Raw genomic sequence first — 15,100 nt, forward strand, 5'->3', positions numbered from 1 at the left:
TGCACATAACTTCAGTGTTCAGTTCACACTAGTTCATTACAGCATCCTTTATATTGCAGTCAGTACACATGCTAGCCTCCTCTGACTAGTTCCATGGGTGTCCTGCAGTGCTGTATCACAGTCTCTACTCACAGCTAGACACAGACCTTGACATCCTCCTGTCTGCAACTGTGACACACACTGGTCCTTCATTCGGGCACAGGACAGTCTACCTCCAGTTCACCTCTGGGCACAAGACCTGTACACATCTGTGACTAGTCATCAGGGACAGCAGCACCACTGTGTATGCTGTGGGTTTTCAGACTTCACTCCGGACCTGACACACCTGAGACTTCTCAGACTCAATTCTTAAACCTCTCTATACTACAGTGCATTTAACAATTATAATCACAGCCACACCTGCGACTGTAACGCCCCCTCTTGGCCTCACTACGCCTCTGTGCACATCCTGGGGAGACCAAACAGCGCCCCCTAGCTGTAACAGGGGCCACTGTCTCACACAGCGCACAGAGACTGATAAGTTAATCCTTTATATTCTATTGAATTTGACTTTCCTCTATCCTCCAATCACATTTCTTACCCCCCTGCTTGTACCATTACTGTTCCTACTGTATACAGTGCCTACAAGTAGTATTCAACCCCCTGCAGATTTAGCAGGTTTACACATTTGGAATTAACTTGGCATTGTGACATTTGGACTGTAGATCAGTCTGGAAGTGTGAAATGCACTGCAGCAAAAAAGAATGTTATTTCTTTGTTTATTTTTTTTTTAAATTGTGAAAACTCTTTACAGAGGGTCATTTATTATTCAACCCCTCAACCCACCAGAATTCTTTTTGGTTCCCCTAAAGTATTAAGAAGTAGTTCAGGCACAAAGAACAATGAGCTTCACATGTTTGGATTAATTATCTCTTTTTCCAGCCTTTTCTGACTATTTAACACCCTCCCCAAACTTGTGAACAGCACTCATACATGGTCAACATGGGAAAGACAAAGGAGCATTCCAAGGCCATCAGAGACAAGATCGTGGAGGGTCACAAGGCTGGCAAGGGGTACAAAACCCTTTCCAAGGAGTTGGGCCTACCTGTCTCCACTGTTGGGAGCATCATCCGGAAGTGGAAGGCTTATGGAACTACTGTTAGCCTTCCACGGCCTGGACAGCCTTTGAAAGTTTCCTCCCGTGCCGAGGCCAGGCTTGTCCGAAGAGTCAAGGTTAACCCAAGGACAACAAGGAAGGAGCTCCGGGAAGATGTCATGGCAGTGGGGACATTGGTTTCAGTCAATACCATAAGTAACGTACTCCACCGCAATGGTCTCCGTTCCAGACGAGCCCGTAAGGTACCTTTACTTTCAAAGCGTCATGTCAAGGCTCGTCTACAGTTTCCTCATGATCACTTGGAGGACTCTGAGACTGACTGGTTCAAGGTTCTTTGGTCTGATGAGACCAAGATCGAGATCTTTGGTGCCAACCACACACGTGATGTTTGGAGACTGGATGGCACTGCATACGACCCCAAGAATACCATCCCTACAGTCAAGCATGGTGGTGGCAGCATCATTCTGTGGGGCTGTTTCTCAGCCAAGGGGCCTGGCCATCTGGTCCGCATCCATGGGAAGATGGATAGCACGGCCTACCTGGAGATTTTGGCCAAGAACCTCCGCTCCTCCATCAAGGATCTTAAGATGGGTCGTCATTTCATCTTCCAACAAGACAACGACCCAAAGCACACAGCCAAGAAAACCAAGGCCTGGTTCAAGAGGCAAAAAATCAAGGTGTTGCAGTGACCTAGTCAGTCTCCTGACCTTAACCCAATTGAAAACATGTTGGAAGGAGCTCAAGATTAAAGTCCACATGAGACACCCAAAGAACCTAGATAACTTGGAGAAGATCTGCATGGAGGAGTGGGCCAAGATAACTCCAGAGACCTGTGCCGGCCTGATCAGGTCTTATAAAAGACGATTATTAGCTGTAATTGCAAACAAAGGTTATTCCACAAAATATTAAACCTAGGGGTTGAATAATAATTGACCCACACTTTTATGTTTAAAATTTATAAAAATTTAACTGAGCAACAAAACTTTTTGGTTTGTAAGATTTATGCATCTGTTAATAAATCCTGCTCTTGTTTGAAGTTTGAAGGCTCTAACTTATTTGCATCTTATTAAACCTGCTAAATCTGCAGGGGGTTGAATACTACTTGTAGGCACTGTATATAAAGAACCTGTTAACCTTTGCTCTGCCTTCTGTGTGTCACTGCATCCTACGCACTTGCTGGCATCCTACACTTCTGTGTCTGCTGTTGCTACTACCACGAATGTTACAATTTTTTAAAAATGTGTAGACTTCAAGTTGGGTCCCCATCTGATGGGTGGCCTGTAGTGTAAGTCATCTCATAGCACCGTTATACTATTTCTACTCTGGTGAAAATGATGCCACTTTAGTGGTGTGTGCCAATAATTTTTTTAAATGTGGAGACTCAAATTTGGGTCTCCATCTGGTGGGTTGCCTGTAGTGGAAGGGGTCTCAGAGCGCAATTATACGATTTTTACTTTAGCAAAATTGATGTCACTTTATTGGTGTGTGACAATAATTATTTGAAATGTGGAAACTCCAAATTGGGTCTTCATCTCGTGGGTTGCCTGTAGAGCAAGGGGTCATAGAGCGCCATTAAACTATTTCTACTCTGGTGAAATTGATGCCACTTTAGTGGTGTGGGACAATATTTTTTTTGAAATGTGAACATTTCAAGTTGGGTCAGCTTCATGATTGCTGCCTGTAGCAGTAAGGCTCCCAGACCGACACACCTGCACTTACTTTCAGTCAACTACCTGTGTTACTATCCTTAAATATTTCTACCAATAGTACCCTATGAAACTGATATCGGTGGAACTTGAGTGTGGCTGATCAGAAAAGCAGTTTGAGCTGTTGCATAAGGTATCAGGGCTCCCAGTAAAGCAGGCTTACACCTTTCCCTCACCCACCTCATCTTAATTTTAAACTTTAAAGCTCTAAGGCTATGTGCACACGATGTGGATTTTTTTGCGGATCTGCAGCTTTTTTGGATTCGCAGAATTGCACCAAATCTGCAGTGTAGTGTGCAACCAATGTCAATTGTTGTGAATTCTGTGGCTGAGTTCACTTCTGTGGTCACAAGTGGTATTGCAGTCTCTGGGCTTCCTCCCTCAGGTGTTTTGGTGAGCTCGTTGGCTGCCTTGCTATTTAGCTCCACCTGAGTCTGTCTTCCTTGCTCCTTGTCAATGTTCCAGTGTTGGATCTGAGCTACTGCATCTTTCCTTGGGCCTGCTGCTCTGCTAGATAAGTGCTTCTAGTTTGTTTTCTGTTTTTTCTGTCCAGCTTGCTATTAACTTTTGCTGGAAGCTCTGAGAAGCAAAGGGGTGCACCGCCGTGCTGTTAGTTCGGCACGGTGGGTCTTTTTGCCCCTTTGCGTGGTTTTCGTTTTAGGGTTTTTTGTAGACTGCATAGTTCTCTTTACTGTCCTCGCTCTGTCTAGAATATCGGGCCTCACTTTGCTGAATCTATTTCATTCCTACGTTTGTCTTTTCATCTTGCTAACAGTCATTATATGTGGGGGGCTGCCTATTCCTTTGGGGTATTTCTCTGAGGTAAGTCAGGCTTGTATTTCTATCTTCAGGCTAGTCAGCTCCTCAGGCAGTGCCGAGTTGCATAGGTAGTGATAGGCGCAATCCACTGCTGCTTATAGTTGTGTGAGGATAGATCAGGTACTGCAGTCTACAGAGATTCCACGTCTCAGAGCTCGTCCTATTGTTTTTGGGTTATTGCCAGATCTCTGTATGTGCGCTGATTACTGCACGCTGTGTTGCCTGATTGCCAGCCATAACAGTCAATAATTGGGAATCCAGAATTGGTGTGCACTGTGCACATGTTGCTTAAAAATCCTCGTGGATTCGCAGCGTGTTATTTTCCACAGCATGTCAATTCTTTTTACAGATCTGCAGCATTTCTGCACCCATTGACTTCCATTGAGTCAGACAAATCCGCAGCAAAACCGCAATTGTAAAAAGATTTGAGGATTTGCTGAGGATGTGCGTGTGAAAAACGCTGCAACAAGGGAGGAGGAAGAGTGTGTGGGACACACTATATAGGGAGGCTAGACCGTTCATGGGTATCCTTTAAGCAGGAATACACTTGTTTACTGCCCTTGTTAGGGCAAGAGATATTCAGGGGCACGACAAGGAGAAAGAGACCCCAACGTCCCCCTCACTGCTCTGTCCTGCTAGGCTAATTTGTTTCTAGAGGAATAAGTTTTGAAGAACAAGAAAGAGAAACTTATATGGGTGAGATTGAACCAAATCTTTTTACTTGAGCAGTGGTGATTATGAGCACTAACATTGTTCAATTGTGTGTATATGTTGGTCTTAAATTTTAATATTATAATAAATGTTAAGTTTTAGTATTTTTTGGATTGGCCATGCTGTAATCCATAGCGGCCATTTACAATCATGCGGGACACTGTTTCATTATCATCATTACAGATACCCCTTCATTCGTATCCTTAGGAGTACATACAGCGTCCCCTGGTTGTTACATGGGTCACTGCACCACATACCCTCTCCCTTTGTTCAAACTTGCGGGGATGAACACTTGACATAAACCAGGGGTCCCGAGACTGTGTACCGATGTCACCTTGCCCTACAAGTCAAGAGAGGCACACCTTTGTTAGGCTTCCCCCACCCCCAGCGGTCAGTTGGTCATTCTTGGGCTTCAACCCTTGAGTCGCCAACCATTTGTCTGTGTCACCAGACCATTTTCAATCAACCCACTTTCCAAGTGTACCCCTTCATGTGACCTTTCTTTCCATGGCCGCCTCACATCCAGTCAAGCCTAGTGACTGATCTGAGTCTGACTCTTCGTTATTATGTCTGCTACCTGGTCTCCCGTCTGGGTCACTCAGCCCTGAGCTAACAGAGGAGTCACTACTTTGAACTTTAGGTTAGCTTTTCGTATCTCCAGATTCCGTATTGGAAGTGGTTGCCGTCTTATGTTCTGCAGCTGTTTATTAATCTGCTGCCGGTCCAGTCTTAGCTGCTCTATCTCCCTCAGGTAGGTCATCTGGTAATCAAAATGCATTCGAATGTTCCTAAGGCTTTCTACTGGGCCCATTATTACAAATGGAAGCATCACATCTTCACCAGCTACCTGGATTTTACCATCATCTGGAATCCTCACTCTTGCCGCACCAGATCAATTCACCAGGTCTTGCATCACTTTTCCAAATCTTCCAAACGACTTTCCCCACCAGGTTTCTGGGTACTTTAACGGTGTCTTCCACAAAGCCCAGCCAACTTTGAACTTTCCTGTCATGCTACAAACGTTGAGCGGCTTCCTTATTCCTCAACAGAATCATCTGTTTCGTGCAGAGACATTGTAGGTGCATATCCTTCAGGATAGCCACCGCTTCACTGTGACTTCCCTAGTTGACAGTATCACCAACTGTTTAATCTCTGCCCAGTTCACACTACATGCTTCTATTGCCTTTTTAAATGCCTCATGCACATCCTCACTGGTACATGCTTCTCGCACGTCTTCGGGTACATCTATCATGGACTTGAAGAGCGGAACCTCATTCTCTTCATGAACGGATGGCTCCTGCTTTGCCTTGGATCTTTCCATCAAGAGATCTACCACGACCGGGTGACTGTCTTGTTCTGCTTTTAGCTTTAAAGCTTCCTCTTCTTTACACTCTTCTAGACCCCTGGCCAGGATGGGCATTGGCAGCTTCACCTTGTTACAACTCTGGCACGGCCTCTGTGAGTCTGCGACCACCATCTTCTTCTCTTGCAGAAGACCTCTTAATGCTTCTCTGAGCACTTCCACATCTTCCTTTAGGGCCTTGGTCACAGTTTGCCACATTGACAGGTGACCTCTGAGCTCAGTCACCTCTTTCTCCAAGGCCCCCACTCGACACTTAGCAGCCCATCGCCGAAGCTCCTCTTGCTTCAACCTGGCTTCTACTGCCTCCTGGATCCTCCTTAACTCGATTCTCTCATCCTCTGGTTTGGTTGAGTTTCCATCACTCAGAAGGTATCTGCTTCAGGCCCCACAACTTTGGTGGCTTCCTCCACCTCTGCACCCTTGGACTCAGCACGGTCACCTTCAGCTCTCTCTTGGGTCTCAGCGGTGAAATCCTTACTGCACTCTTTTCCGCTGGTGTCATCAACTGAATGGGAGTCACCACCACCCAATCGGTTATCCTGGAACCAGCGGTCCCCATTTCTAACGGTGTTGGACCCGAATCCTGGAGCTTCCCCGTCTTCACCGGTCACACCTTTGGTCACCTCTGCCAAGTCCCAGAGTTGGTCAGACCCACACTTCCGTACAGTCATATGTTCTGGTATGGCTACCACAGTCATCCTGACTTCACCTTGTGGAGCACTGTCATTCCACTGTGTCAGTGCTTCTGTCAGCACACCATTGTACTCAGCCCTAGCGGTTGCTACTGGCAATGACACGTCAGAGTCACCCCAAGAGTCTGTGCTACACCCCACAGTATGGTGAACCTTCCAAGTTCCTCTCTATCTTGGTGTCATTTTCAATCTTTTTAACTACCACATCATTATCTGTCACCTTGTGCTACATGTCAGGTGAGATCATGTCCATAAGTGGGGCAGACGCACCCTTCCCACTGGTCAACCCGACGTCTGACCCATCAATTTCGGGAGGTATTACTGCCTAAACCCCTTTACACCCAAGGGTGGTTTGCACGTTAATGACCGGGCCAATTTTTACAATTCTGACCACTGTCCCTTTATGAGGTTATAACTCTGGAATGCTTCAACGGATCCCAGTGATTCTGACACTGTTTTCTCGTGACATATTGTACTTCATGATAGTGGTCAAATTTCTTTGATATTACCTGCATTTATTTGTGAAAAAAACGGAAATTTGGCGAAAATTTTGAAAATTTCGCAATTTTCCAACTTTGAATTTTTATGCAATTAAATCACAGAGATATGTCACACAAAATACTTAATAAATAACATTTCCCGCATGTCTACTTTACATCAGCACACTTTTGGAACCAAATTTTTTTTTTGTTAGGGAGTTATAAGGGTTAAAAGTTGACCAGCAATTTCTCATTTTTACAACACCATTTTTTTTTAGGGACCACATCTCATTTGAAGTCATTTTGAGGGGTCTATATAATAGAAAATACCCAAGTGTGGCACCATTCTAAAAACTGCACCCCTCAAGGTGCTCAAAACCATATTCAAGAAGTTTATAAACCCTTCTGGTGCTTCACAGGAATTTTTGGAATGTTTAAATAAAAATGAACATTTAACTTTTTTTCACAAAAAATTTACTTCAGCTCCAATTTGTTTTATTTTACCAAGGGTAACAGGAGAACATGGACCCCAAACCTTGTTGTACAATTTGTCCTGAGTACGCCGATACCCCACATGTGGGGGTAAACCACTGTTTGGGCGCATGACAGAGCTCGGAAGCGAAGGAGCGCCATTTGACTTTTCAATGCAAAATTAACAGGAATTGAGATGGGATGCCATGTTGCGTTTGGAGAGCCCCTGATGTGCCTAAACATTGAAACCCCCCACAATTGACACCATTTTGGAAAGTAGACCCCCTAAGGAACTTATCTAGAGGTGTGGTGAGCACTTTGACCCACCAAGTGCTTCACAGAAGTTTATAATGCAGAACCGTAAAAACAAAAAATCATATTTTTTCACAAAAATTATCTTTTTGCCCCCAATTTTTTATTTTCCCAAGGGTAAGAGAAGAAATTGGACCCCAATTGTTGTTGTACAATTTGTCCTGAGTACGCTGATACCCCATATGTGGGGGTAAACCACTGTTTGGGCGCATGGGAGAGCTCGGAAGGGAAGGAGCGCCGTTTGACTTTTCAATGCAAAATTAACAGGAATTGAGATGGGATGCCATGTTGCATTTGGAGAGCCACTGATGTGCCTAAACATTGAAACCCCCCACAAGTGACACCATTTTGGAAAGTAGACCCCCTAAGGAACTTATCTAGATGTGTGGTGAGCGCTTTGACCCACCAAGGGCTTCACAGAAGTTTATAATGCAGAGCCGTAAAAATAAAACAAAAATTTTTTCCCACAAAAATTATTTTTTATCCCCCAGTTTTGTATTTTCCCGAGGGTAACAGTAGAAATTCGACCCCAAAAGTTGTTGTCCAATTTGTCCTGAGTACGCTGATACCCCATATGTGGGGGGGAACCACCATTTGGGCGCATTGGAGGGCTCGGAAGGGAAGGAGCGCCATTTGGAATACAGACTTAGATGGAATGGTCTGCAGGCGTCACATTGCGTTTGCAGAGCCCCTAATGTACCTAAACAGTAGAAACCCCCCTCAAGTGACCCCATATTGGAAACTAGACCCCCCAAGGAACTTATCTAGATGTGTTGTGAGAACTTTGAGCCCCCAAGTGATTCACTACAGTTTATAACGCAGAGCCGTGAAATTAAAAAAATCTTTTTTTTTTCCCACAAAAATTATTTTTTAGCCCCCAGTTTTGAATTTTCCCAGGAGAAATTGGACCCCAAAAGTTGTTGTCCTATTTGTCCTGAGTACGTTGATACCCCATATGTTGGGTTAAACCCCTGTTTGGGCACACGGGAGAGCTCGGAAGGGAAGGAGCACTGTTTTACTTTTTCAACGCAGAATTGGCTGGAATTGAGATCGGACGCCATGTCGCGTTTGGAGAGCCCCTGATGTGCCTAAACAGTGGAAACCCCCCAATTATAACTGAAACCCTAATCCAAACACACCCCTAACCCTAATCCCAACAGTAACCCTAACCACACCTCTAACCCTGACACACCCCTAACCCTAATCCCAACCCTATTCCCAACCATAAATGTAATCTAAACCCTAACCGTAACTTTAGCCCCAACCCTAACTTTAGCCCTAACCCTATCCCTAACCCTAGCCCTAACCCTAGCCCTAACCCTAGCCCTAATTGGAAAATGGAAATAAATAATTTTTTTTAATTTTTCCCTAACTAAGGGGGTGATGAAGGGGGGTTTGATTTACTTTTATAGCGGGTTTTTTAGCGGATTTTTATGATTGGCAGCCATCACACACTGAAAGACGCTTTTTATTGCAAAAAATATTTTTTGCGTTACCACATTTTGAGAGCTATAATTTTTCCATATTTTGGTCCATAGAGTCATGTGAGGTCTTGTTTTTTGCGTGACAAGTTTATGTTTTTACTGGTAACATTTTCGGGCATTTTTTGATCGCTTTTTATTCCGATTTTTGGGAGGCAGAATGACCAAAAACCAGCTATTCATGAATTTCTTTTGGGGGAGGTGTTTATACCGTTCCGCGTTTGGTAAAATGAATAAAGCAGTTTTATTCTTCGGGTCAGTATGATTTCAGCGACACCTCATTTATATTTTTTTATGTTTTGGCGCTTTTATACGATAAAAACTATTTATAGAAAAAATAATTATTTTTGCATCGCTTTATTCTGAGGACTATAACTTTTTTATTTTTTGCTGATGATGCTGTATGGTGGCTCATTTTTTGCGGGACAAGATGACGTTTTCAGCGGTACCATGGTTATTTATATCTGTCTTTTTGATCGCGTGTTATTCCACTTTTTGTTCCGCAGTATGAGAATAAAGCGTTGTTTTTTGCCTATTTTTTTTTTTCTTACGGTGTTTACTGAAGGGGTTAACTAATGGGCCAGTTTTATAGGTCAGGCCGTTACGGACGCGGCAATACTTTTATTGTTTTTTTAAAATTTAGATAAAGAAATGTATTTATGGGAATAATATATATATTTTCATTATTTAGGAATTTTTTTTTTTTTTTTTTACATATTTGGAATTTTTTTTTTTAAACTTTTTTACTTTGTTCCGGGGAAGACATCACAGATCACTGATCTGACAGTTTGCACAGCACTCTGTCAGATCTGCGATCTGACTTACAGTGCTGAATGCTTAACAAGCGCCTGCTCTGAGCAGGCACTTGGTAAGCCACCTCCCTCCCTGCAGGACCCGGATGCCGCAGCCATCTTGGATTCAGGCCTGCTACAGGGAGGGAGGTAAGGAGACCCTCGCAGCAACGCAATCACATCGCGTTGCTGCGGGGGTCTCGGAAGCCCGCAGTGAGCCCCCTCCCTGAGCGATGCTTCCCTGTACCGCTGGCACACCGCGATCATGTTTGATCGCGGTGTGACGGGGGTTAATGTGCCGGGAACGGTCCGTGACCGCTCCTCGCACATAGTGCCGGATGTCAGCTGCGATAGGCAGCTGACACCCGGCCGCGATTAGCCACGCTCCCCCCGTGAGCGCGGACGATCGCGTATGACTTACTATCCCATCGGTGGTCATACGGGCCCACCCCACCTCGACGGGATAGTATGTCTAATGTCAGAAAGGGGTTAATGTATGCCGCTGCAACAGTAGAGAGACTTCCATCCTCCTGCTTTAGAGCAACGCCCTCCTCCCACAAGTCTAAGAATAACTTAGAGTCCCGGCCTACTGTCACTGAACAGGTTATGTTTGGGACTATGGTGGCCTCAAGACTTGTATGGCCCCTGACTGCCTTGAGGTGCAACAGGGCCACTGAATAAACCTTAGTGTCCCCATGGATGCAGGTGACCTCGATCTTCTTTTTGGACATTACAGATCTATCTTCCACAGCCCTTACTAGGGTCATTGAACTCCCCGAATCGACCAGCCCAAATACATCCTCTACCACTGCGTTCAACTCCAGAACACACCTACGTAGCCTCTTGCCAGGAGGGTAGTTCTTATGGCAAATTGGACATACGTAATACAATTGCTCCGGGCAACAGTCCGTTTGTACCACCCCTTTAACTTTAAGAGGCTCAGCCCCTTTTATTGTCACCACCCCTATTTAGGTAACCACCCTTTTGGGACACCACCCCCTTTAGGGACACAACTCCACTCTGGGGTACACCCTGTGGACTCCCCCACGGCACTCTCAGGCACCAGTTCGAACAGTACAAGAAAAAAGGTTCATTAGGTTGGCACTGGCCCTTTAAAAGTGCGCAGGATATGGACCAATGTCCTCTCATGACACATCACCTTCTCATGCTGGTGCTACCGCAGTTTCTGCTGCAGTCACAAACCACCAGCACCTCCGGGTGCTGATCACAAGCCGCTGCAACTCCTGCTGCTGCAGAACATCTTGCTGCAACGGCAGCTCCTCTCTGCAAGGCTCTGCATGGCTCCACACTGCAGACTTTGTGGATCCGCCGATCCACAGCAACTCTTCGTAACCCCACCGAGTTATAGCCAGACGCTTGTAAGCTTCGTGGACCCGCATATCCACAGCAAACTTTCGTAACCTTACCGAGTTACAGCAATCACCTTCAGACGTGCTTCCTGGACCATTGCCTGCAGTCTAGCACCATATGTGCGATAATGCTACCTGAGTGGGTTGGGGAAAGTCACTTGGCAACGGGATTAAAGCACTCAGGCACAGTTTCTCCACATAAACAGTCTATCCGGTTTATTAAACATCATAAACTGTGTCACAAACAATTCATTATTTACATGAATGGAACACATTAAACACTGACAGTCTGTTCCAATGGCAGATACTTCTCTGCCTGTAACCCCCTTTATCTGTAGTTGCCTTACAGGAGCTCCGGCTCCACACACTGACTCCTGTCAGTCCTGGTTTCCAGGGAAAAGCTGCCTCACTAGGATCACAGTCCTTGTCACCAGGGCACCACCGATAGTCCAGACCCGCAGTAGGAACTGTAGCTTCCCCAGCACTGTAGCCATCCCAGGTTCTGCAGATACGGCCTCTCTGTGCGCTATTCAGGAAGTCCAGCCCCCAGGCACTTCCAACACACAGGCCCTCAGTCCATAGTCTCGCCAGGTGCTTCCAGGAATCCACTCAACTCCAGGACATTCCAACACACAGGCTATCAATCCATGGCCTCACCATGTGCTCCTAGAAATCCAGTCCACTCCAGGACATTCCAACACACAGGCCATGCACTCTGAACATGTGAGGCAAACCCTGGTCACAGGGTGGGAGGTGTGTGTGGCTAGTTTGACCCACCCAGCTCTCAAACTAGCTCTGCAAGTCTCCGTTTATAAACTATACAAATACTTGTGGGACTACAGGTCCCAGAACAACAATACTACAGGCTTACAGCGCAGACTCCCTTTGCGAAACATACCGGCCATTTACAATCATTTCGGACACTGTTTCATTATCATCATTATAGATATGCCTCCATGCACATACATCGCCCCCTGGTGGTAACATGGGCCACTGCACCACTAATAAATATATATATATATATATATATATATATATATATACACTGTATATATATACTGTGTATATATATATATATATATATATATTTATATTTGCTCACTTGTATTTGTTTTGTGTGTGTAAGTATTATATTTGAACATGGTAAGTAATGATATTATGGTCTTCAATGGAGTATGTAAAAGAAGAGGTTGGACAAGTAAATGACATCACATTTTCTTTTGTTATATATCTTTATTTATGTTTCAAATCCGCATACAATTCCGCATGAAAAATTCGCATGAAAATCCACATCAAATCTGCATGAAAAATGCATCATATCTGCTCGGATTTTCCGCTGCGTTTTCTACCAAGAGAGGAAGAATCCGTGCAGAAAATTCCACAACGTGTGCACATACCCTTAACGCTGGCCCAATCCCTGATACCTCATGTATGGTTCTTGGCTGACTGATGCTGTGCTATTATCAAATTTCTACTGTGGGTCAATCTGCCCCTAATTTTTGGAAACGTTTGGACTCCAAATTGAGTCTCCTTCATGTGTGTTGTCTGTATTTGACAGGCCTTTCCGAGCTCCAGGCCTACACCTGTCACTCATCCACCTGTTACTGATCAATGTTTAATCTGGAAATTCTAGTCCATGCCCTGTCCCATGCATCCATACTGTGCAATTGTACTATTTGTACTCTGGTTCAATTGATGTCACCTTTCCTGTTTGGTGCCCCTAATTTGAGCTGTTTTGGCAGCTGTTTGGCCCCCTGAAGGTGTTGTCTACGCTTTTGGTTTTGCCTCCTATTGAATTCAAGGGGTTTGTGTACGTTTGGCAAACATCGGGACGTTTGCTGAACTGAACCTTGAAAGGTTCTCTCATCTAATTCTTAGAGGGAATATATTCTTGAATTATAATTGATTTGCTGATCATCTTTGTTTTCACTGAATTACGATACTACTTTTTATGCATTTTTTGTTATATATGAAATCTTGTCCCATATAGCCTACTTAGCTGGTACTGAATATTGTTGTGAAATATAAAATGTTATCTTAGTAAAGATTCTCATGATATAGATTTTCATAAAAGGTTTTTTTTTGTTTGTTTTAGGACTGTTGAAATGACATGTATTGAATGTACGGGGCTCTCGATTAACTGGAACCAACAATTTTCAGTGCAGGCTGTTTGTGCAAACTGCAGTGACAAAAGTGATATATTATATCAATGGAATCTATACTGGATTAATGCAACAGAAACCAGCACACCTGAAGGTATTATGGAGTTTTCAGATTCTAATTTTTTATGCCATGCAAGAATTAGGATCACCTACCAGATGTGATGTGACATAGTGATTGCTCATTCTAATAGCTATTTCGATTCAGGGAAAACCCGAGAGTGGACCCTCTGCGTCGTGGCTCTAGAGCCCCCGAGGGCGAGCTTTCCAGATGGAAACACCCCTATACAGGGAGTGTTAGTAGCAGGCCCAAGGGGGATAGAGACACAACTGCTAGAGCCAAATGGGCGACTTCAAGGAGGAGAGGAAAGGCATAAGGACCGGAGGTAAAGGATACCAACAGGGAGAACTCGGAGGCTAGACTTGATGCCTGACTGGAAGGATTGAGGCACAGGTGAGGCACAGCAGAGTCACAGGAGAGATATGGCAGAGACACAGGGTGAGTGCGGCTGTGGCACAAGGCAGGCACAATAGTGACGGTAGGCAGGCACAGCAGAGACTCTGGACAGGTACAGCAGAGACACAGGCAGGAACGGCAAAGACACCAGGCAGGTATGGCTGGGACACTGGGCTAGCATGGCAGGGACACAGGACAGGATCGGCAGAGACTCAGGACTGGCACAGGAGAGGCACAGGACTGGAGCGGCAGGGACACCAGGCAGGCAGGACGGAAACTCAGGACAGGCACGGGAGAGGCACAGGATTAGAACAAAAGAGATAAAGAGGAACCTGAGGATAAAGAGGATGCTGGCAAGAGATGCTAAGCGATACCCTAAGAAGCACAGGTGTCTTACCTAGGAAGACGCCGGGAAGAAATACCTGATGGGCGCCGCCCTATTGGGGAGGAGCCATCAGGTCGCAACCTCCCAGGGAACCCAGCGGCAGAGTAGATGCATCTGCGCATGCTCAGGGTTAGAACGCGCCGAGACCTGGAGAAGACAGAGGAGGAGTGGCGAGGGACTGAGTTGGGAGAGCGCCGAGGGCTAGAAGACAGCATGTAAGTATCCGGGGACGTGACAGTCCCCCCCTTCTTACTCCCCCTCTCTTTAGTGATGTTCTCCCGAGGCTCCCACGATCTCTCCTCAGGACCGAATCCCTCCCAAACAATCAAAAAATGTTCTCCCCATAACAGTCTTTTTGGCAAGAATATCCTTTACATTAAAGACACCATCAGAAATGCTGGGTTGAGGAGAAAGAGAGGGAGAAGAGTGAAAACGATTAAAGACTGCGGGTTTGAGAAGCGTTACATGGAAAGCATTAGGAATTCGTAGCGAAGCAGGTAATCTCAATTTGTAGGACACGTCATTGATACGACTTAAGACCTGAAAGGGACCAATGAAACGAGGACCTAATTTGTGAGAGGGAATCTTAAGTTTGATATAACGTTAAGAGAGCCAAACCTTATCCCCGGGACAATATGGAGGAGCGTCCAGGCGTTTCTTATCGGCATACTTTTAAATTCTGCAACTAGCTTTTTCAAGAACCTCTTTAGTCTCCCTTCAGACTTTAGAGAATTCCAAGGACAAGAAGTCCACCGCTGGCACATCCAAGCTGAGAGAAACCGGAGGAGGATGTTGCCCAAAGACTACA

The 15,100-nt window shown here is 45.2% G+C and overlaps 1 protein-coding gene across 1 annotated transcript in view; it reads left to right on the top strand.

Annotated features, from left to right (window-relative positions):
* Window positions 1-15,100, top strand: part of PKD1L1 (polycystin 1 like 1, transient receptor potential channel interacting) — a 528,440-nt gene that overhangs the window by 74,519 nt on the left and 438,821 nt on the right. The window contains exon 8 of the mRNA XM_069732261.1: window positions 13,387-13,547. Coding sequence (XP_069588362.1) covers window positions 13,387-13,547 — 161 coding nt within the window. The remainder of the gene's footprint in view (window positions 1-13,386; window positions 13,548-15,100) is intronic.

This window comes from Ranitomeya imitator, chromosome 6 (genome assembly GCF_032444005.1).
Source record: "Ranitomeya imitator isolate aRanImi1 chromosome 6, aRanImi1.pri, whole genome shotgun sequence".
NCBI lineage: Eukaryota > Metazoa > Chordata > Amphibia > Anura > Dendrobatidae > Ranitomeya > Ranitomeya imitator.